General features: G+C 57.2%; 1 protein-coding gene across 4 annotated transcripts in view; it reads right to left on the minus strand.

The window, feature by feature from the left end:
• Window positions 1-13,232: 13,232 nt before the first annotated feature.
• The window catches only part of LOC118965242 (BCL-6 corepressor-like), a 66,247-nt gene continuing 57,168 nt past the window's right edge, over window positions 13,233-22,311 (minus strand). For all 4 annotated transcript variants that reach the window (XM_036982492.1, XM_036982493.1, XM_036982491.1 and 1 more), the window contains 2 exons: window positions 22,075-22,220; window positions 13,233-13,627 (listed from right to left, as the gene is read on the minus strand). In XM_036982492.1, the coding sequence (XP_036838387.1) occupies window positions 13,386-13,627; window positions 22,075-22,220 (388 nt within the window). In that variant the 3' untranslated portion in view covers window positions 13,233-13,385. The remainder of the gene's footprint in view (window positions 13,628-22,074; window positions 22,221-22,311) is intronic.

Consider the following 22,311-nt stretch of genomic DNA (forward strand, 5'->3'; position numbering starts at 1 on the left):
GATAGAGGGAGGGTAGAGGGAGTGGAAGGGGATGATAGAGGGAGTGGAGAGAGGAGGATAGAGGGAGAGGATAGAGGGAGTGGAGAGGGGAGGGTAGAGGGAGGGGAGAGGGGAGGATAGAGGGAGTGGAGAGGGGAGGGTAGAGGGAGTAGAGAAGGGAGGGTAGAGGGAGAGGATAGAGGGTGTGGAGAGGGTAGAGGGAGTGGAGAGAGGAGGATAGAGTGAGTGGAGAGAGGGAAAGGATAGAGGGAGAGGATAGAGCGAGAGGAGAGGGGAGGATAGAAGGAGTGGAGAGGGGAGGGTAGAGGGAGTGGAGAGGGGAGGTTAGAGGGAGAGGATAGAGGGAGTGGAGAGAGGTGGATAGAGTGAGTGGAGAGAGGGAAAGGATAGAGGGAGAGGATAGAGGGAGGGTAGAGGGAGTGGAAGGGGAGGATAGAGGGAGTGGAGAGAGGAGGATAGAGGGAGTGGAGAGAGGAGGATAGAGGGAGTGGAGAGAGGAGGATAGAGGGAGTGGATAGAGGGAGTGGAGAGAGGGAAAGGATAGCGGGAGTGGAGAGAGGAGGATGGAGAGAGTGGCGAGAGGAGGATAGAGGACGATAGAGGGAGTGGAGAGAGGTGGATAGAGTGAGTGGAGAGAGGGAAAGGATAGAGGGAGAGGGAGTGGAGAGGGGAGGGTAGAGGGAGGGGAGAGGGGAGGATAGAGGGAGTGGAGAGGGGAGGGTAGAGGGAGTAGAGAAGGAAGGGTAGAGGGAGAGGATAGAGGGTGTGGAGAGGGTAGAGGGAGTGGAGAGAGGAGAATAGAATGAGTGGAGAGAGGGAAAGGATAGAGGGAGAGGATAGAGGGAGTGGAGAGGGGAGGATAGAGGGAGTGGAGAGGGGAGGATAGAGGGAGTGGAGAGGATAGAGGGAGAGGGGAGGGTAGAAGGAGCGGAGAGGGGAGGAAAGAGGGAGCGGAGAGGGGAGGATAGAGGGAGGGGAGAGAGGGAAAGGATAGAGGGAGAGGATAGAGGGAGGGTAGAGGGAGAGGATAGAGGGTGTGGAGAGGGTAGAGGGAGTGGAGAGAGGAGGATAGAGTGAGTGGAGAGAGGGAAAGGATAGAGGGAGAGGATAGAGCGAGAGGAGAGGGGAGGATAGAAGGAGTGGAGAGGGGAGGGTAGAGGGAGTGGAGAGGGGAGGTTAGAGGGAGAGGATAGAGGGAGTGGAGAGAGGTGGATAGAGTGAGTGGAGAGAGGGAAAGGATAGAGGGAGAGGATAGAGGGAGGGTAGAGGGAGTGGAAGGGGAGGATAGAGGGAGTGGAGAGAGGAGGATAGAGGGAGTGGAGAGAGGAGGATAGAGGGAGTGGAGAGAGGAGGATAGAGGGAGTGGATAGAGGGAGTGGAGAGAGGGAAAGGATAGCGGGAGTGGAGAGAGGAGGATGGAGAGAGTGGCGAGAGGAGGATAGAGGACGATAGAGGGAGTGGAGAGAGGTGGATAGAGTGAGTGGAGAGAGGGAAAGGATAGAGGGAGAGGGAGTGGAGAGGGGAGGGTAGAGGGAGGGGAGAGGGGAGGATAGAGGGAGTGGAGAGGGGAGGGTAGAGGGAGTAGAGAAGGAAGGGTAGAGGGAGAGGATAGAGGGTGTGGAGAGGGTAGAGGGAGTGGAGAGAGGAGAATAGAATGAGTGGAGAGAGGGAAAGGATAGAGGGAGAGGATAGAGGGAGTGGAGAGGGGAGGATAGAGGGAGTGGAGAGGGGAGGATATAGGGAGTGGAGAGGATAGAGGGAGAGGGGAGGGTAGAAGGAGCGGAGAGGGGAGGAAAGAGGGAGCGGAGAGGGGAGGATAGAGGGAGGGGAGGATAGAGGGAGTGGAGGATAGAGGGAGTGGAGAGAGGAGGATAGAGGTGGATAGAGAGACTGGAGAGGATAGAGGAGTGGAGAAGATAGAGGGAGTGGAGAGGGGAGGATAGAGGGAGTGGAGAGGGGAGGGTAGAGGGAGTAGAGAGGGGAGGGTAGAAGGAGTGGAGAGAGGAGGATAGAGGGAGTGGAGAGGGGAGGGTAGAGGGAGAGGATAGAGGACGTGGAGAGGGTAGAGGGAGTGGAGAGAGGAGGATAGAGGTAGTGGAGAGGGGAGGATAGAGGGAGTGGAGAGGGGAGGATAGAGGGAGTGGAGAGGATAGAGGGAGAGGGGAGGGTAGAAGGAGCGGAGAGGGGAGGAAAGAGGGAGCGGAGAGGGGAGGAAAGAGGGAGCGGAGAGGGGAGGATAGAGGGAGGGGAGGATAGAGGGAGTGGAGGATAGAGGGAGTGGAGAGAGGAGGATAGAGGTGGATAGAGAGACTGGAGAGGATAGAGGGAGTGGAGAAGATAGAGGGAGTGGAGAGGGGAGGATAGAGGGAGCGGAGAGGTGAGGATAGAGGGAGTGGAGAGGGGAGGATAGAGGGAGCGGAGAGGGAGAGGAGAGGTGAGGATAGAGGAAGCGGAGAGGGGAGGATAGAGGGAGCGGAGAGGGGAGGATAGAGGGATAGGAGAGGGGAGGATAGAGGGAGGGGAGGATAGAGGGAGTGGAGAGGGGAGGATAGAGGGAGTGGAGAGGGGAGGATAGATGGAGCGGAGAGGGGAGGATAGAGGGAGGGGAGGATAGAGGGAGTGGAGAGAGGAGGATAGAGGTGGATAGAGAGACTGGAGATGATAGAGGGAGTGGAGAGGGGAGGATAGATGGAGTGGAGAGGGGAGGATAGAGGGTGCGGAGAGGGGAGGATAGAGGGTGCAGAGAGGGGAGGATAGAGGGAGCGGAGAGGGGAGGATAGAGGGAGGGGAGGATAGAGGGAGTGGAGAGAGGAGGATAGAGGTGGATAGAGAGACTGGAGAGGATAGAGGAGTGGAGGATAGACGGAGTGGAGAGGGGAGGATAGAGGGAGTGGAGAGGGGAGGATAGAGGGAGTGGAGAGGGGAGGATAGAGGGAGTGGAGAGGCGAGGATAGAGGGAGTGGAGGATAGAGGGAGTGGAGAGGGGAGGATAGAGGGAGTGGAGAGGGGAGGATAGATGGAGTGGGAGAGGAGGATAGAGGGAGTGGGAGAGGAGGATAGAGGGAGTGGAGAGGCGAGGATAGAGGGAGTGGAGGATAGAGGGAGTGGAGATGGGAGGATAGAGGGAGTGGAGAGGGGAGGATAGAGGATAGAGGGAGAGGATATAGGGAGTGGAGAGGGTAGAGGGAGTGGGAGAGGAGAATAGAATGAGTGGAGAGAGGGAAAGGATAGAGGGAGAGGATAGAGGGAGTGGAGAGGGGAGGGTAGAGGGAGTGGAGAGAGGAGGATAGAGGGCGTGGAGAGGGGAGGGTAGAGGGAGAGTATAGAGGAAGTGGAGAGAGGAGGATAGAGGTAGTGGAGAGGGGAGGATAGAGGGAGTGGAGAGGGGAGGATAGAGGGAGTGGAGAGGGGAGGATAGAGGGAGCGGAGAGGGGAGGAGAGAGGGAGGGGAGGATAGAGGGAGTGGAGAGAGGAGGATAGAGGTGGATAGAGAGACTGGAGAGGATAGAGGGAGTGGAGAGAATAGAGGGAGTGGAGGATAGAGGGAGTGGAGGATAGAGGGAGTGGAGAGAGGAGGATAGAGGTGGATAGAGAGACTGGAGAGGATAGAGGGAGTGGAGAGGGGAGGATAGAGGGAGCGGAGAGGGGAGGGTAGAGGGAGTGGAGAGAGGAGGATAGAGGGAGTGGAGAGGGGAGGGTAGAGGGAGAGGATAGAGGACGTGGAGAGGGTAGAGGGAGTGGAGAGAGGAGGATAGAGGTAGTGGAGAGGGGAGGATAGAGGGAGTGGAGAGGGGAGGATAGAGGGAGTGGAGAGGATAGAGGGAGAGGGGAGGGTAGAAGGAGCGGAGAGGGGAGGAAAGAGGGAGCGGAGAGGGGAGGATAGAGGGAGGGGAGGATAGAGGGAGTGGAGGATAGAGGGAGTGGAGAGAGGAGGATAGAGGTGGATAGAGAGACTGGAGAGGATAGAGGGAGTGGAGAGGGGAGGATAGACGGAGTGGAGAGGGGAGGATAGAGGGAGTGGAGAGGGGAGGATAGAGGGAGTGGAGAGGGGAGGATAGAGGGAGTGGAGAGAATAGGATAGAGGGAGTGGGAGAGGAGGATAGATGGAGTGGGAGAGGAGGATAGAGGGAGTGGGAGAGGAGGATAGAGGGAGTGGAGAGGCGAGGATAGAGGGAGTTGAGGATAGAGGGAGTGGAGAGGGGAGGATAGAGGGAGTGGAGAGGGGAGGATAGAGGGAGTGGAGAGGGGAGGATAGAGGGAGCGGAGAGGGGAGGAGAGAGGGAGGGGAGGATAGAGGGAGTAGAGAGAGGAGGATAGAGGTGGATAGAGAGACTGGAGAGGATAGAGGGAGTGGAGAGAATAGAGGGAGTGGAGGATAGAGGGAGTGGAGGATAGAGGGAGTGGAGAGAGGAGGATAGAGGTGGATAGAGAGACTGGAGAGGATAGAGGGAGTGGAGAGGGGAGGATAGAGGGAGCGGAGAGGGGAGGGTAGAGGGAGTGGAGAGAGGAGGATAGAGGGAGTGGAGAGGGGAGGGTAGAGGGAGAGGATAGAGGACGTGGAGAGGGTAGAGGGAGTGGAGAGAGGAGGATAGAGGTAGTGGAGAGGGGAGGATAGAGGGAGTGGAGAGGGGAGGATAGAGGGAGTGGAGAGGATAGAGGGAGAGGGGAGGGTAGAAGGAGCGGAGAGGGGAGGAAAGAGGGAGCGGAGAGGGGAGGATAGAGGGAGGGGAGGATAGAGGGAGTGGAGGATAGAGGGAGTGGAGAGAGGAGGATAGAGGTGGATAGAGAGACTGGAGAGGATAGAGGGAGTGGAGAAGATAGAGGGAGTGGAGAGGGGAGGATAGAGGGAGTGGAGAGGGGAGGGTAGAGGGAGTAGAGAGGGGAGGGTAGAAGAAGTGGAGAGAGGAGGATAGAGGGAGTGGAGAGGGGAGGGTAGAGGGAGAGGATAGAGGACGTGGAGAGGGTAGAGGGAGTGGAGAGAGGAGGATAGAGGTAGTGGAGAGGGGAGGATAGAGGGAGTGGAGAGGGGAGGATAGAGGGAGTGGAGAGGATAGAGGGAGAGGGGAGGGTAGAAGGAGCGGAGAGGGGAGGAAAGAGGGAGCGGAGAGGGGAGGAAAGAGGGAGCGGAGAGGGGAGGATAGAGGGAGGGGAGGATAGAGGGAGTGGAGGATAGAGGGAGTGGAGAGAGGAGGATAGAGGTGGATAGAGAGACTGGAGAGGATAGAGGGAGTGGAGAGGGGAGGATAGAGGGAGTGGAGAGGGGAGGGTAGAGGGAGTAGAGAGGGGAGGGTAGAAGGAGTGGAGAGAGGAGGATAGAGGGAGTGGAGAGGGGAGGGTAGAGGGAGCGGAGAGGTGAGGATAGAGGGAGTGGAGAGGGGAGGATAGAGGGAGCGGAGAGGGGAGGATAGAGGGAGTGGAGAGGGGAGGATAGAGGGAGTGGAGAGGATAGAGGGAGAGGGGAGGGTAGAAGGAGCGGAGAGGGGAGGAAAGAGGGAGCGGAGAGGGGAGGATAGAGGTGGATAGAGAGACTGGAGAGGATAGAGGGAGTGGAGAAGATAGAGGGAGTGGAGAGGGGAGGATAGAGGGAGCGGAGAGGTGAGGATAGAGGGAGTGGAGAGGGGAGGATAGAGGGAGCGGAGAGGGAGAGGAGAGGTGAGGATAGAGGGAGCGGAGAGGGGAGGATAGAGGGAGCGGAGAGGGGAGGATAGAGGGATAGGAGAGGGGAGGATAGAGGGAGGGGAGGATAGAGGGAGTGGAGAGAGGAGGATAGAGGTGGATAGAGAGACTGGAGATGATAGAAGGAGTGGAGGATAGAGGGAGTGGAGAGAGGAGGATAGAGGTGGATAGAGAGACTGGAGAGGATAGAGGGAGTGGAGAAGATAGAGGGAGTGGAGAGGGGAGGATAGAGGGAGCGGAGAGGTGAGGATAGAGGGAGTGGAGAGGGGAGGATAGAGGGAGCGGAGAGGGAGAGGAGAGGTGAGGATAGAGGGAGCGGAGAGGGGAGGATAGAGGGAGCGGAGAGGGGAGGATAGAGGGATAGGAGAGGGGAGGATAGAGGGAGGGGAGGATAGAGGGAGTGGAGAGAGGAGGATAGAGGTGGATAGAGAGACTGGAGATGATAGAGGGAGTGGAGAGGGGAGGATAGATGGAGTGGAGAGGGGAGGATAGAGGGTGCGGAGAGGGGAGGATAGAGGGTGCGGAGAGGGGAGGATAGAGGGAGCGGAGAGGGGAGGATAGAGGGAGGGGAGGATAGAGGGAGTGGAGAGAGGAGGATAGAGGTGGATAGAGAGACTGGAGAGGATAGAGGAGTGGAGAGGGGAGGATAGACGGAGTGGAGAGGGGAGGATAGAGGGAGTGGAGAGGGGAGGATAGAGGGAGTGGAGAGGCGAGGATAGAGGGAGTGGAGGATAGAGGGAGTGGAGAGGGGAGGATAGAGGGAGTGGAGAAGGGAGGATAGATGGAGTGGGAGAGGAGGATAGAGGGAGTGGGAGAGGAGGATAGAGGGAGTGGAGAGGCGAGGATAGAGGGAGTGGAGGATAGAGGGAGTGGAGATGGGAGGATAGAGGGAGTGGAGAGGGGAGGATAGAGGATAGAGGGAGAGGATATAGGGAGTGGAGAGGGTAGAGGGAGTGGGAGAGGAGGATAGAGGGAGTGGAGAGGCGAGGATAGAGGGAGTGGAGGATAGAGGGAGTGGAGAGGGGAGGATAGAGGGAGTGGAGAGAGGAGGATAGAGGGAGTGGAGAGAGGAGGATAGAGGGAGTGGAGAGGGGAGGATAGAGGGAGTGGAGATGGGAGGATAGAGGGAGTGGAGAGGAGAGGATAGAGGGAGTGGAGAGGGGAGGATAGAGGGAGTGGAGAGAGGAGGATAGAGGGAGTGGAGAGAGGAGGATAGAGGGAGTGGAGAGAGGAGAATAGAGGGAGTGGAGATGGGAGGATAGAGGGAGTGGAGCATAGAGGGAGTGGAGAGGGGAGGATAGAGGGAGTGGAGAGGGGAGGATAGAGGGAGTGGAGAGAGGAGGATAGAGGGAGTGGAGAGGGGAGGATAGAGGGAGTGGAGATGGGAGGATAGAGGGAGTGGAGAGGAGAGGATAGAGGGAGTGGAGAGGGGAGGATAGAGGGAGTGGAGAGAGGAGGATAGAGGGAGTGGAGAGAGGAGGATAGAGGGAGTGGAGAGAGGAGAATAGAGGGAGTGGAGATGGGAGGATAGAGGGAGTGGAGGATAGAGGGAGTGGAGAGGAGAGGATAGAGGGAGTGGAGAGAGGAGGATAGAGGGAGTGGAGAGAGGAGGATAGAGGGAGTGGAGAGAGGAGGACAGAGGGAGTGGAGAGAGGAGGACAGAGGGAGTGGAGAGAGGAGGATAGAGGGAGTGGGAGAGGAGGATTGAGGGAGTGGAGAGGGGAGGATAGAGGGAGTGGAGGATAGAGGGAGTGGAGAGAGGAGGATAGAGGGAGTGGAGAGAGGAGAATAGAGGGAGTGGAGATGGGAGGATAGAGGGAGTGGAGCATAGAGGGAGTGGAGAGGGGAGGATAGAGGGAGTGGAGAGGGGAGGATAGAGGGAGTGGAGAGAGGAGGATAGAGGGAGTGGAGAGGGGAGGATAGAGGGAGTGGAGAGGGGAGGGTAAAGGATAGAGGGAGAGGATATAGGGAGTGGAGAGGGTAGAGGGAGTGGAGAGGATAGAGGGAGCGGAGAGGGGAGGATCGAGGGAGAGCATAGAGGGAGTGGAGAGAGGTGGATAGAGTGAGTGGAGAGAGGGAAAGGATAGAGGGAGAGGATAGAGGGAGGGTAGAGGGATTGGAGAGGGGAGGATAGAGGGAGTGGAGAGAGGAGGATAGAGGGAGTGGAGAGAGGAGGATAGAGGGAGTGGATAGAGGGAGTGGAGAGAGGGAAAGGATAGCGGGAGTGGAGAGAGGAGGATGGAGAGAGTGGCGAGAGGAGGATGAGAGAGTGGCGAGAGGAGGATGAGAGAGTGGCGAGAGGAGGATAGAGGACGATAGAGGGAGTGGAGAGAGGTGGATAGAGTGAGTGGAGAGAGGGAAAGGATAGAGGGAGAGGATAGAGGGAGTGGAGAGGGGAGGGTAGAGGGAGGATAGAGGGAGTGGAGAGGGGAGGGTAGAGGGAGTAGAGAAGGGAGGGTAGAGGGAGAGGATAGAGGGTGTGGAGAGAGGAGGATAGAGTGAGTGGAGAGAGGGAAAGGATAGAGGGAGAGGATAGAGGGAGTGGAGAGGGGAGGGTAGAGGGAGTGGAGAAAGGAGGATAGAGGGAGTGGAGAGGCGAGGGTAGAGGGAGTAGAGAGGGGAGGGTAGAGGGAGAGGATAGAGGGCGTGGAGAGGGAGAGGAGGATAGAGGGAGAGGATAGAGGGAGAGAATAGAAGGAGTGGAGAGAGGTGGAAATAGTGAGTGGATAGAGGGAAAGGATAGAGGGAGAGGATAGAGGGAGTGGAGAGGGGAGGATAGAGGGAGTGGAGAGGGGAGGATAGAGGGAGTGGAGAGGGGACGGTAGAGGGAGAGGATAGAGGACGTGGAGAGGGTAGAGGGAGTGGAGAGAGGATGATAGAGGTAGTGGAGAGGGGAGGATAGAGGGAGTGGAGAGGGGAGGATAGAGGGAGTGGAGAGGATAGAGGGAGAGGGGAGGGTAGAAGGAGCGGAGAGGGGAGGAAAGAGGGAGCGGAGAGGGGAGGATAGAGGGAGGGGAGGATAGAGGGAGTGGAGAGAGGAGGATAGAGGTGGATAGAGAGACTGGAGAGGATAGAGGGAGTGGAGAAGATAGAGGGAGTGGAGAGGGGAGGATAGAGGGAGCGGAGAGGTGAGGATAGAGGGAGTGGAGAGGGGAGGATAGAGGGAGCGGAGAGGGAGAGGAGAGGTGAGGATAGAGGGAGCGGAGAGGGGAGGATAGAGGGAGCGGAGAGGGGAGGATAGAGGGATAGGAGAGGGGAGGATAGAGGGAGGGGAGGATAGAGGGAGTGGAGAGAGGAGGATAGAGGTGGATAGAGAGACTGGAGATGATAGAGGGAGTGGAGAGGGGAGGATAGATGGAGTGGAGAGGGGAGGATAGAGGGTGCGGAGAGGGGAGGATAGAGGGTGCGGAGAGGGGAGGATAGAGGGAGCGGAGAGGGGAGGATAGAGGGAGGGGAGGATAGAGGGAGTGGAGAGAGGAGGATAGAGGTGGATAGAGAGACTGGAGAGGATAGAGGAGTGGAGAGGGGAGGATAGACGGAGTGGAGAGGGGAGGATAGAGGGAGTGGAGAGGGGAGGATAGAGGGAGTGGAGAGGCGAGGATAGAGGGAGTGGAGGATAGAGGGAGTGGAGAGGGGAGGATAGAGGGAGTGGAGAGGGGAGGATAGATGGAGTGGGAGAGGAGGATAGAGGGAGTGGGAGAGGAGGATAGAGGGAGTGGAGAGGCGAGGATAGAGGGAGTGGAGGATAGAGGGAGTGGAGATGGGAGGATAGAGGGAGTGGAGAGGGGAGGATAGAGGATAGAGGGAGAGGATATAGGGAGTGGAGAGGGTAGAGGGAGTGGGAGAGGAGGATAGAGGGAGTGGAGAGGCGAGGATAGAGGGAGTGGAGGATAGAGGGAGTGGAGAGGGGAGGATAGAGGGAGTGGAGAGAGGAGGATAGAGGGAGTGGAGAGAGGAGGATAGAGGGAGTGGAGAGGGGAGGATAGAGGGAGTGGAGATGGGAGGATAGAGGGAGTGGAGAGGAGAGGATAGAGGGAGTGGAGAGGGGAGGATAGAGGGAGTGGAGAGAGGAGGATAGAGGGAGTGGAGAGAGGAGGATAGAGGGAGTGGAGAGAGGAGAATAGAGGGAGTGGAGATGGGAGGATAGAGGGAGTGGAGCATAGAGGGAGTGGAGAGGGGAGGATAGAGGGAGTGGAGAGGGGAGGATAGAGGGAGTGGAGAGAGGAGGATAGAGGGAGTGGAGAGGGGAGGATAGAGGGAGTGGAGATGGGAGGATAGAGGGAGTGGAGAGGAGAGGATAGAGGGAGTGGAGAGGGGAGGATAGAGGGAGTGGAGAGAGGAGGATAGAGGGAGTGGAGAGAGGAGGATAGAGGGAGTGGAGAGAGGAGAATAGAGGGAGTGGAGATGGGAGGATAGAGGGAGTGGAGCATAGAGGGAGTGGAGAGGGGAGGATAGAGGGAGTGGAGAGGGGAGGATAGAGGGAGTGGAGAGAGGAGGATAGAGGGAGTGGAGAGGGGAGGATAGAGGGAGTGCAGATGGGAGGATAGAGGGAGTGGAGGATAGAGGGAGTGGAGAGGAGAGGATAGAGGGAGTGGAGAGAGGAGGATAGAGGGAGTGGAGAGAGGAGGATAGAGGGAGTGGAGAGAGGAGGACAGAGGGAGTGGAGAGAGGAGGACAGAGGGAGTGGAGAGAGGAGGATAGAGGGAGTGGGAGAGGAGGATTGAGGGAGTGGAGAGGGGAGGATAGAGGGAGTGGAGGATAGAGGGAGTGGAGAGAGGAGGATAGAGGGAGTGGAGAGAGGAGAATAGAGGGAGTGGAGATGGGAGGATAGAGGGAGTGGAGCATAGAGGGAGTGGAGAGGGGAGGATAGAGGGAGTGGAGAGGGGAGGATAGAGGGAGTGGAGAGAGGAGGATAGAGGGAGTGGAGAGGGGAGGATAGAGGGAGTGGAGAGGGGAGGGTAAAGGATAGAGGGAGAGGATATAGGGAGTGGAGAGGGTAGAGGGAGTGGAGAGGATAGAGGGAGCGGAGAGGGGAGGATCGAGGGAGAGCATAGAGGGAGTGGAGAGAGGTGGATAGAGTGAGTGGAGAGAGGGAAAGGATAGAGGGAGAGGATAGAGGGAGGGTAGAGGGATTGGAGAGGGGAGGATAGAGGGAGTGGAGAGAGGAGGATAGAGGGAGTGGAGAGAGGAGGATAGAGGGAGTGGATAGAGGGAGTGGAGAGAGGGAAAGGATAGCGGGAGTGGAGAGAGGAGGATGGAGAGAGTGGCGAGAGGAGGATGAGAGAGTGGCGAGAGGAGGATGAGAGAGTGGCGAGAGGAGGATAGAGGACGATAGAGGGAGTGGAGAGAGGTGGATAGAGTGAGTGGAGAGAGGGAAAGGATAGAGGGAGAGGATAGAGGGAGTGGAGAGGGGAGGGTAGAGGGAGGATAGAGGGAGTGGAGAGGGGAGGGTAGAGGGAGTAGAGAAGGGAGGGTAGAGGGAGAGGATAGAGGGTGTGGAGAGAGGAGGATAGAGTGAGTGGAGAGAGGGAAAGGATAGAGGGAGAGGATAGAGGGAGTGGAGAGGGGAGGGTAGAGGGAGTGGAGAGGCGAGGGTAGAGGGAGTAGAGAGGGGAGGGTAGAGGGAGAGGATAGAGGGCGTGGAGAGGGAGAGGAGGATAGAGGGAGAGGATAGAGGGAGAGAATAGAAGGAGTGGAGAGAGGTGGAAATAGTGAGTGGATAGAGGGAAAGGATAGAGGGCGAGGATAGAGGGAGTGGAGAGGGGAGGATAGAGGGAGTGGAGAGGGGAGGATAGAGGGAGTGGAGAGGGGACGGTAGAGGGAGAGGATAGAGGACGTGGAGAGGGTAGAGGGAGTGGAGAGAGGATGATAGAGGTAGTGGAGAGGGGAGGATAGAGGGAGTGGAGAGGGGAGGATAGAGGGAGTGGAGAGGATAGAGGGAGAGGGGAGGGTAGAAGGAGCGGAGAGGGGAGGAAAGAGGGAGCGGAGAGGGGAGGATAGAGGGAGGGGAGGATAGAGGGAGTGGAGGATAGAGGGAATGGAGAGAGGAGGATAGATGTGGATAGAGAGACTGGAGAGGATAGAGGGAGTGGAGAAGATAGAGGGAGTGGAGAGGATAAAGGGAGTGGAGAAGATAGAGGGAGTGGAGAGGATAAAGGGAGTGGAGAGGGGAGGATAGAGGGAGCGGAGAGGTGAGGATAGAGGGAGTGGAGAAGGGAGGATAGAGGGAGAGGATAGAGGGTGTGGAGAGGGTAGAGGGAGATGAGGGTAGAGGGAGAGGATAGAAGGAGAGAATAGAAGGAGTGGAGAGAGGTGGAAATCAGGAGGAGGATAGAGGGAGTGGAGAGAGGAGGATAGAGGGAGTGGAGAGAGGAGGATAGAGGGAGTGGAGATGGGAGGATAGAGGGAGTGAGAGAGGAGGATAGAGGGAGTGTAGAGAGGAGGATAGGGGTAGTGGGAGAGGAGGATAGAGGGAGGGAGAGAGGAGGATAGAGGGAGTAAGGAGGATAGAGGGAGTGAGAGAGGAGGATAGAGGGAGTGGAGAGAGGAGGATAGAGGGAGTGGAGAGAGGAGGATAGAGGGAGTGGGAGAGGAGGATAGAGAGGAGGGAATTTGCTTTCTTAACAGCTGTAGTGGGGCCCATTCTGTAGTAGCCCCCCCCACCCCCTTGTCTCTCTGGAGCTCAAACCTCCATAGCATCACTAGTTAAAACCAGAGACCTTTCTGCGTGGCATTGAGATCCACACATCTCAGTTGGTTGGAGCGCGGTGGGTGTCGGCAATGCAAAGGTTGCAAGTTGGATTTCCACATGGGCCACCAATATTGATCGTAAGCAATACATGGGAGAAACTTGTGGTTTGGAGACAGGAGGTGAGGTCGGCAGGAGGGGAGGTAGGCAGGAGAGTAGGTAGGCAGGAGAGAATGGAGGCAGGAGGGGAGGTAGGCAGGAGGGGAGGTAGGCAGGAGAGTAGGGAGGCAGGAGAGTAGGTAGGCAGGAGAGTAGGTAGGCAGGAGGGGAGGTAGGCAGGAGGGGAGGTAGGCAGGAGGGGAGGGAGGCAGGAGAGTAGGTAGGCAGGAGGGGAGGGAGGCAGGAGAGTAGGTAGGCAGGAGAGTAGGTAGGCAGGAGAGTAGGTAGGCAGGAGGGGAGGTAGGCAGGAGGGGAGGTAGGCAGGAGGGGAGGTCGGCAGGAGGGGAGGTAGGCAGGAGAGTAGGTAGGCAGGAGAGTAGGTAGGCAGGAGAGTAGGTAGGCAGGAGGGGAGGTAGGCAGGAGGGGAGGGAGGCAGGAGAGTAGGTAGGCAGGAGGGGAGGTAGGCAGGAGGGGAGGGAGGCAGGAGAGTAGGTAGGCAGGAGAGAATGGAGGCAGGAGGGAAGGTAGGCAGGAGGGGAGGTAGGCAGGAGAGTAGGTAGGCAGGAGGTGAGGTAGGCAGGAGGGGAGGGAGGCAGGAGAGTAGGTAGGCAGGAGGTGAGGTAGGCAGGAGGGGAGGGAGGCAGGAGAGTAGGTAGGCAGGAGAGTAGGTAGGCAGGAGAGTAGGTAGGCAGGAGGTGAGGTAGGCAGGAGGGGAGGTAGGCAGGAGAGTAGGTAAGCAGGAGAGTAGGGAGGCAGGAGGTGAGGTAGGCACAAAAGCGTAGCTCGCTCCGTAGCTGGGAGGGGAAATCTATCGGATACAAGAGAAGCCACTGTTCTCTTTTTCTGATGTTGTCCTTCTGAATCAATGCTGGTCTCCTCCGAGAAGACTCCCACAGAGATTTACCTGAGGGTCTCTGTCTTCTTCCTGCTGCTCCTTTCTCTCTCTCTGTGTGTGTGTGTGTGTGTGTGTGTGTGTGTGTGTGTGTGTGTGTGTGTGTGTGTGTGTGTGTGTGTGTGTGTACTCACCACACACGGCGCTGCCGTAAAACTCCCAGTAGATGCCTTCGTCAGTGTCTTCACGCCCCTTCAGGTCGGAAAAATAATCTAGAGAGACAGAGACACAGTACAGCTATAAACAGGGACAGAGAGAGAGACACAGTACAGCTATAAACAGGGACAGAGCAGAGAGAGACACAGTACAGCTATAAACAGGGACAGAGAGAGAGAGACACAGTACAGCTATAAACAGGGACAGAGCGAGAGAGACACGGTACAGCTATAAACAGGGACAGAGAGAGAGAGACACAGTACAGCTATAAACAGGGACAGAGCAGAGAGAGACACGGTACAGCTATAAACAGGGACAGAGAGAGAGAGACACAGTACAGCTATAAACAGGGACAGAGCAGAGAGAGAGAGACACAGTACAGCTATAAACAGGGACAGAGCAGAGAGAGAGAGACACAGTACAGCTATAAACAGGGACAGAGAGAGAGAGACACAGTACAGCTATAAACAGGGACAGAGCAGAGAGAGACACGGTACAGCTATAAACAGGGACAGAGAGAGAGAGACACAGTACAGCTATAAACAGGGACAGAGCAGAGAGAGACACAGTACAGCTATAAACAGGGACAGAGCAGAGAGAGAGAGACACAGTACAGCTATAAACAGGGACAGAGAGAGAGAGACACAGTACAGCTATAAACAGGGACAGAGCAGAGAGAGACACGGTACAGCTATAAACAGGGACAGAGAGAGAGAGACACAGTACAGCTATAAACAGGGACAGAGAGAGAGAGACACGGTACAGCTATAAACAGGGACAGAGAGAGAGAGACACAGTACAGCTATAAACAGGGACAGAGCAGAGAGAGACACGGTACAGCTATAAACAGGGACAGAGCAGAGAGAGACACGGTACAGCTATAAACAGGGACAGAGCAGAGAGAGACACGGTACAGCTATAAACATGGACAGAGCAGAGAGAGACACGGTACAGCTATAAACAGGGACAGAGCAGAGAGACAGAGACACGGTACAGCTATAAACAGGGACAGAGCAGAGAGACAGAGACACGGTACAGCTATAAACAGGGACAGAGCAGAGAGAGAGAAACACAGTACAGCTATAAACAGGGACAGAGCAGAGAGAGACACGGTACAGCTATAAACAGGGACAGAGCAGAGAGAGACACGGTACAGCTATAAACAGGGACAGAGCAGAGAGAGAGACGGTACAGCTATAAACAGAGACAGACCAGAGAGAGAGAGACACGGTACAGCTATAAACAGGGACAGAGCAGAGAGAGAGACGGTACAGCTATAAACAGAGACAGACCAAAGAGAGAGAGACACGGTACAGCTATAAACAGGGACAGAGCAGAGAGAGACACGGTACAGCTATAAACAGGGACAGAGCAGAGAGAGACACGGTACAGCTATAAACAGGGACAGAGCAGAGAGACACGGTACAGCTATAAACAGGGACAGAGCAGAGAGAGACACGGTACAGCTATAAACAGGGACAGAGCAGAGAGAGAGACAGTACAGCTATAAACAGGGACAGAGAGAGAGAGACACGGTACAGCTATAAACAGGGAAAGAGCAGAGAGAGAGACACGGTACAGCTATAAACAGGGACAGAGCAGAGAGAGAGACACGGTACAGCTATAAACAGGGACAGAGGAGAGAGAGACACGGTACAGCTATAAACAGGGACAGAGGAGAGAGAGACACGGTACAGCTATAAACAAGGACAGAGGAGAGAGAGACACGGTACAGCTATAAACAGGGACAGAGGAGAGAGACAGAGACACGGTACAGCTATAAACAGGGACAGAGGAGAGAGACAGAGACACGGTACAGCTATAAACAGGGACAGAGGAGAGAGAGACACGGTACAGCTATAAACAGGGACAGAGGAGAGAGAATGAGAGAAAGAGAAGCAGATTTTTGTAGAGACGTCTGGCTCTGCATTGGTGAGAGACAGTGATAAAAAGAAAGGAAAAAACAGAGGATAGAGAAAGCCGCTGCTGCAGATGAGAGGAAAAGAGGCCGTATAAACCTTCCCCCGCCACCTACCCTGGCCCCCCACCCCCCAACCTGGCCCCCCACCCCCCACCCCACCCCCCACCCTGGCCCCCCACCCCCCAACCTGGCCCCCGCCCCCCACCCTGGCCCCCCACCCCCCAACCTGTCCCCGCCCCCCACCCTGGACCCCCACCCCCCACCCTGGCCCCCCACCCCCCAACCTGGCCCCCGCCCCCCACCCTGGCCCCCCACCCCCCAACCTGTCCCCGCCCCCCACCCTGGCCCCCCACCCCCCACCCTGGCCCCCGCCCTGGCCCCCCACCCCCCAACCTGGCCCCCGCCCCCCACCCTGGCCCCCCACCCCCCAACCTGTCCCTGCCCCCCAACCTGTCCCCGCCCCCCACCCTGGCCCCCCACCCCCCAACCTGGCCCCCGCCCCCCACCCTGGCCCCCCACCCCCCAACCTGTCCCCGCCCCCCACCCTGGCCCCCCACCCCCCAACCTGGCCCCCCACCCTCCAACCTGGCCCCCCACCCTGGCCCCCGCCCCCCAACCTGGCCCCCGCCCTGGCCCCCGCCCCCTACCCTGGCCCCCCACCCCCCACCCTGGCCTCCGCCCCCCACCCTGGCCCCCCGCCCTCCCTGTTCACTCTGCCTCACGGTGGAACAGGCGGAGCACGGCAGTGTGTGTCAGACATGCATCTCTAATCAGATTCCACTCGGGAGCCTTCAAAGCCGCTAGGGAGCCATGCACGCTCTCACACACACACACACACTTAAATCACCGGGTGTTCACTCCACCGAGTGTTCATTTAAAAACGGCTCCGGCTGCTTGGACAGCAGGTCACTATGTTTGCATTCTGTGTGTGTGTGTGTGTGTATGTTTATGTATGTGTTTGTGTGTGTGTGTGTTTGCGCACAGGGAGCGGGGGCAGCTGTGCGGGGGCTTGGCGTTGGGTGGGTAGTGTGGCAGTGCCAGAGGCAGCAAGGGAGTGTTGTGCCAGCTACAGCCATTCAGGGATTCAGCAGTTAAGCCTCATTAAAAAACTCACGGAACGACAGAGAAAGAGAGAGAGGGAAAGGAGAGAGGCAGAGAGGGAAAGGAGAGAGAGGCAGAGAGGGAAAGGAGAGAGAGGCAGAGAGGGAAAAGAGAGAGAGGCAGAGAGGGAAAGGAGAGAGAGGCAGAGAGGGAAAGGAGAGAGAGGCAGAGAGGGAAAGGAGAGAGAGAGGCAGAGAGGGAAAAGAGAGAGAGGCAGAGAGGGAAAAGACAGAGAGGCAGAGAGGGAAAAGACAGAGAGGCAGAGAGGGAAAAGACAGAGAGGCAGAGAGGGAAAGGAGAGAGAGGCGGAGAGGGAAAGGAGAGAGAGGCGGAGAGGGAAAGGAGAGAGAGGCAGAGAGGGAAAGGAGAGAGAGGCAGAGAGGGAAAGGAGAGAGAGGCAGAGAGGGAAAGGAGAGAGAGAGGCAGAGAGGGAAAGGAGAGAGAGAGGCATAGAGGGAAAGGAGAGCGGCAGAGAGGGAAAGGGAGAGGCAGAGAGGGAAAGGGAGAGGCAGAGAGGGAAAGGGAGAGGCAGAGAGGGAAAGGAGAGCGGCAGAGAGGGAAAGGGAGAGGCAGAGAGGGAAAGGGAGAGGCAGAGAGGGAAAGGGAGAGGCAGAGAGGGAAAGGGAGAGGCAGAGAGGGAAAGGAGAGAGAGGCAGAGAGGGAAAGGGAGAGGCAGAGAGGGAAAGGAGAGAGAGAGGCATAGAGGGAAAGGAGAGCGGCAGAGAGGGAAAGGGAGAGGCAGAGAGGGAAAGGGAGAGGCAGAGAGGGAAAGGGAGAGGCAGAGAGGGAAAGGAGAGAGAGAGGCATAGAGGGAAAGGAGAGAGGCAGAGAGGGAAAGGGAGAGGCAGAGAGGGAAAGGGAGAGGCAGAGAGGGAAAGGAGAGGCAGAGAGGGAAAGGGAGATGCAGAGAGAAAGGAGAGAGAAAGAACGAGGCGAAGGAAAGTAAGAAAGTGTGTGTTGTGCTAGCTGCGAATTAGAGCTCCCAGGGAGAGGGAACACATTGGGGGAGGAGGTGGAAATCAGACTGGCAGGCAGCACATCCAGACAAACCTGCCGATTTACCATGCTCCCCTTCTCTCTCTCTCTACTTCCTCTCGCTCCATCTTTCATTCTCTCTCTAGCTCCTTCATGCTTGCTCAGCCTCGTTCCAGTTCTCTCTGTCACACTACCCCCCCCTCTATATTTCTTTCTCTCTCTCTAGCCCTTCACGCTCCCTCCATCTGTCTTTTAGTCATACTCACTCTCTCTATTTCACACACTCACTGTTTCTAGCTTCCTTGCGCTTGCCGTGTCTCTAACGTGGTCTTACACAAAGCCTGGGAGTTGAGACGGAGAGAGGAAGGGAACGAGAGCACGGAAGGAAGGCTATTACCCTGCAACGCCACTGAGTGTGTTAATTTGTTAGTGCTGGCTTGTATATATGCCTCTCTGCAGTGTGTGTGTGTGTGTGTCAGCAGGGTATAGCTGAGCACTGTGCTCCCCATAGCTCTACATGACAGGCTGGCTCTGTGGCCGTGCTGCTCAGTGGCCGTGCTGCTCTGTGGCCGTGCTGCTCTGTGGCCGTGCTGCTCTGTGGCCGTGCTGCTCTGTGGCCGTGCTGCTCTGTGGCCGTGCTGCTCTGTGGCCGTGCTGCTCTGTGGCCGTGCTGCTCTGTGGCCGTGCTGCTCTGTGGCCGTGCTGCTCTGTGGTTTGCGGGGGAAGCAGCCGTTTTAAATGCTAAGTGGGAAGTGGTGATTAGGGGAAGAGAGCGGAGGGAGAGAGGGAGCGAGGGAGAGCAGAGAAGAGAAGAAAAGAGAGGTGCCTGGCTCTGATTGCTACCCCCGTCCACCCCTCCTTCTGCCCCCTCCTCTCCCCTCTCCCTGGGTAATGTGGGTCACGATATTGCAGCACTCAGCGCTCAGGGCAGTGTGTGTGTGTCAATGGAGATACGTCTCTCTACCGACACACACCGCCTCTGTGTTACATCACCACCATACTTCCAGAGAGAGAGAGAGAGGAGTATCCAGGGAGGGAAGGGAGAGAGGAGAGTCCAGAGAGGGAAGAGAGAGAGTAGAGTCCAGGGAGGGAAGAGAGAGAGGAGAGTCCAGGGAGGGAAGAGAGAGAGGAGAGTCCAGAGAGGGAAGAGAGAGAGGAGAGTCCAGAGAGGGAAGAGAGAGAGGAGAGTCCAGAGAGGGAAGAGAGAGAGAGGAGAGTCCAGAGAGGGAAGAGAGAGAGAGGAGAGTCCAGAGAGGGAAGAGAGAGAGAGGAGAGTCCAGAGAGGGAAGAGAGAGAGAGGAGAGTCCAGAGAGGGAAGAGAGAGAGAGGAGAGTCCAGAGAGGGAAGAGAGAGAGAGGAGAGTCCAGGGAGGAAAGAGAGAGAGGAGAGTCCAGGGAGGGAAGAGAGAGAGGAGAGTCCAGGGAGGGGAGAGAGAGAGGAGAGTCCAGGGAGGGAAGAGAGAGAGGAGAGTCCAGGGAGGGAAGAGAGAGAGGAGAGTCCAGGGAGGGAAGAGAGAGAGTAGAGTCCAGAGAGGGAAGAGAGAGAGGAGAGTCCAGGGAGGGAAGAGAGAGAGGAGAGTCCAGGGAGGGAAGAGAGAGAGAGGAGAGTCCAGGGAGGGAAGAGAGAGAGGAGAGTCCAGGGAGGGAAGAGAGAGAGGAGAGTCCAGGGAGGGAAGAGAGAGAGGAGAGTCCAGGGAGGGAAGAGGGAGAGGAGAGTCCAGGGAGGGAAGAGAGAGAGGAGAGTCCAGGGAGGGAAGAGAGAGAGGAGAGTCCAGGGAGGGAAGAGAGAGAGTAGAGTCCAGGGAGGAAAGAGAGAGAGTAGAGTCCAGAGAGGGAAGAGAGAGAGGAGAGTCCAGGGAGGGAAGAGAGAGAGGAGAGTCCAGAGAGGGAAGAGAGAGAGGAGAGTCCAGAGAGGGAAGAGAGAGGAGAGTCCAGGGAGGGAAGAGAGAGAGGAGAGTCCAGGGAGGGAAGAGAGAGGAGAGGGAGGATAAGACAGGGAGGGAGGAGCGAGAGGAGAGTCCAGGGAGGGAAGAGAGAGGAGAGTCCAGGGAGGGAAGAGAGAGAGGAGAGTCCAGAGAGGGAAGAGAGAGAGTAGAGTCCAGAGAGGGAAGAGAGAGAGGAGAGTCCAGGGAGGGAAGAGAGAGAGGAGAGTCCAGGGAGGGAAGAGAGAGAGGAGAGTCCAGGGAGGGAAGAGAGAGAGGAGAGTCCAGGGAGGGAAGAGAGAGAGGAGAGTCCAGGGAGGGAAGAGAGAGAGGAGAGTCCAGGGAGGGAAGAGAGAGAGGAGAGTCCAGGGAGGGAAGAGAGAGAGTAGAGTCCAGAGAGGGAAGAGAGAGAGGAGAGTCCAGGGAGGGAAGAGAGAGAGAGGAGAGTCCAGAGAGGGAAGAGAGAGGAGAGGGAGGATAAGACAGGGAGGGAGGAGCGAGAGGAGAGTCCAGGGAGGGAAGAGAGAGGAGAGTCCAGGGAGGGAAGAGAGAGAGGAGAGTCCAGAGAGGGAAGAGAGAGAGTAGAGTCCAGAGAGGGAAGAGAGAGAGGAGAGTCCAGGGAGGGAAGAGAGAGAGGAGAGTCCAGGGAGGGAAGAGAGAGAGGAGAGTCCAGGGAGGGAAGAGAGAGAGGAGAGTCCAGGGAGGGAAGAGAGAGAGTAGAGTCCAGGGAGGGAAGAGAGAGAGTAGAGTCCAGAGAGGGAAGAGAGAGAGGAGAGTCCAGGGAGGGAAGAGAGAGAGAGGAGAGTCCAGGGAGGGAAGAGAGAGAGGAGAGTCCAGAGAGGGAAGAGAGAGGAGAGTCCAGGGAGGGAAGAGAGAGAGAGGAGAGTCCAGGGAGGGAAGAGAGAGAGAGGAGAGTCCAGGGAGGGAAGAGAGAGGAGAGTCCAGGGAGGGAAGAGAGAGAGGAGAGTCCAGAGAGGGAAGAGAGAGGAGAGGGAGGATAAGACAGGGAGGGAGGAGCGGAGAGGACAAGGAGGGAGGGAGTGCTCCTAGTGGGTTCTGGGGTGTTCCTAGTGGGCAGGCTTATGTAAAATAGTATCAACTCATCAACACTTGAGGATTAGTGAAAGTGAGTGGAGCGAGGCAGAGAGGGCTGGAGCTGAAGCAGCACTGTGGGCCACCGTGGAATTGAACTGAAGGGGGAAATTCTAATCCCCCCTTTTGCCTAAATGAATTGGATATGTTGTGCGTTTTCTCTCTCTCTCTGGGAAGTACAGATCAGGTTAGGTGAGTGGAGTGAACTAGGCACCGTTTGGCAATCGCTGCTGGAGTGTGTATAAGAGGAGTGTGTGTGTGTGTGTGTGTGTGTGTGTGTGAGGGAGAGTGTGTGTGTTTGTGTGTGTGTGTGCGCCAGAGCAGGGCTGATTAATAATGACCTGAAATAGCCGGGGAGGAGAACGGATGGAGGGAGGAAGAGAGGGAGAGAGGGAGGGAGAGAGGAAGAGAGGGAGGGAGAGGGAGGAAGAGAGAGAGAGGAAGAGAGAGAGAGGAAGAGAGGGAGAGAGATAGGGAGAGGGAGAGGGAGAGAGAGAGGGAGGGAGGGAGAGGGAGGGAGGAAGAGAGAAAGAGGAAGAGAGAGAGGAAGAGAGAGAGAGAGGGAGAGAGAGAGGGAGGAAGAGAGGGAGAGAGAGAGAGGAAGAGAGGGAGAGAGAGAGAGGAAGAGAAGGAGAGAGAGAGGGAGGAAGGGAGAGAGAGAGGGATGCTAGCTCACTGCGGTTCTCTCAAGCACTCAATGGAACGCTGTCCTCTACATCCCCTTGGTATATCTCCTCACCATCCATTTAAACTGTGTGTGTCTGTCTGTGTGTTTGTGTGTGTGTGTGTGTAATGAGGCTGTCCCTATCCTGGCCCCCAGAAACTGCTGTGTTGGGCCAGAGCCAGAACACATGTAGGCAAAGCCGTGTTTTGAAAATTCGTCATTGGCTTTGATACACCGATTGGTTAGCGATGATCCAAGCGCCGGTGACTTTGTTTTGTACAACAACCCTCATTTTGACGTCCCCAACAACGACCTCCCTGACAGCACCCACCAACGACCTCCCTGACGTCCCCACCAACAACCTCCCTGACGTCCCCACCAACAACCTCCCTGACGTCCCCACCAACGACCTCCCTGACGTCCCCACCAACGACCTCCCTGACGTCCCCACCAACAACCTCCCTGACGTCCCCACCAACGACCTCCCTGACGTCCCCACCAACAACCTCCCTGACGTCCCCACCAACGACCTCCCTGACGTCCCCACCAACGACCTCCCTGACGTCCCCACCAACGACCTCCCTGACGGCAGTCTCAGACTGAAGTATGTAGTGAACATAGAACAGTGGAAGTATTCTGTTTGAGTCGTCAGGCAACCTCTCTCCCCCTCACTGCACCGCTCACAAGGGCCAGCCCTTAGAGGACGACCCCTCTGCAGCTGTTGCTAAGTAACCTGATAGTGGGGTAACGCGGTGCAACTCCCGAGGATGATACTGTGTCCCCCACAGATGAGGAACACACACACACACCATCTCTAAAGCAGTCTTACCAGAGAGGAATCCCTCCATGCCGTGGGAGTGTGTCATGCGGAGGAGGCTGCGGCCAGAGTACGTAGCCAGGGTTGGGTCAGCTCCGTAGGACAGCAGCAGACGGACCACTTCCAGATGGTCATTCTCCACCGCGTCATGGAGGGGCCTGGGGGGGAGGGAGACAGACACGCCACACACACACACACTGGCGTTATGTACAGAGCCTTGGAAGGCAATTGTCCATGTCCATATGTCTG

Source organism: Oncorhynchus mykiss, chromosome 7, assembly GCF_013265735.2.
Source record: "Oncorhynchus mykiss isolate Arlee chromosome 7, USDA_OmykA_1.1, whole genome shotgun sequence".
Classification (NCBI taxonomy): domain Eukaryota; kingdom Metazoa; phylum Chordata; class Actinopteri; order Salmoniformes; family Salmonidae; genus Oncorhynchus; species Oncorhynchus mykiss.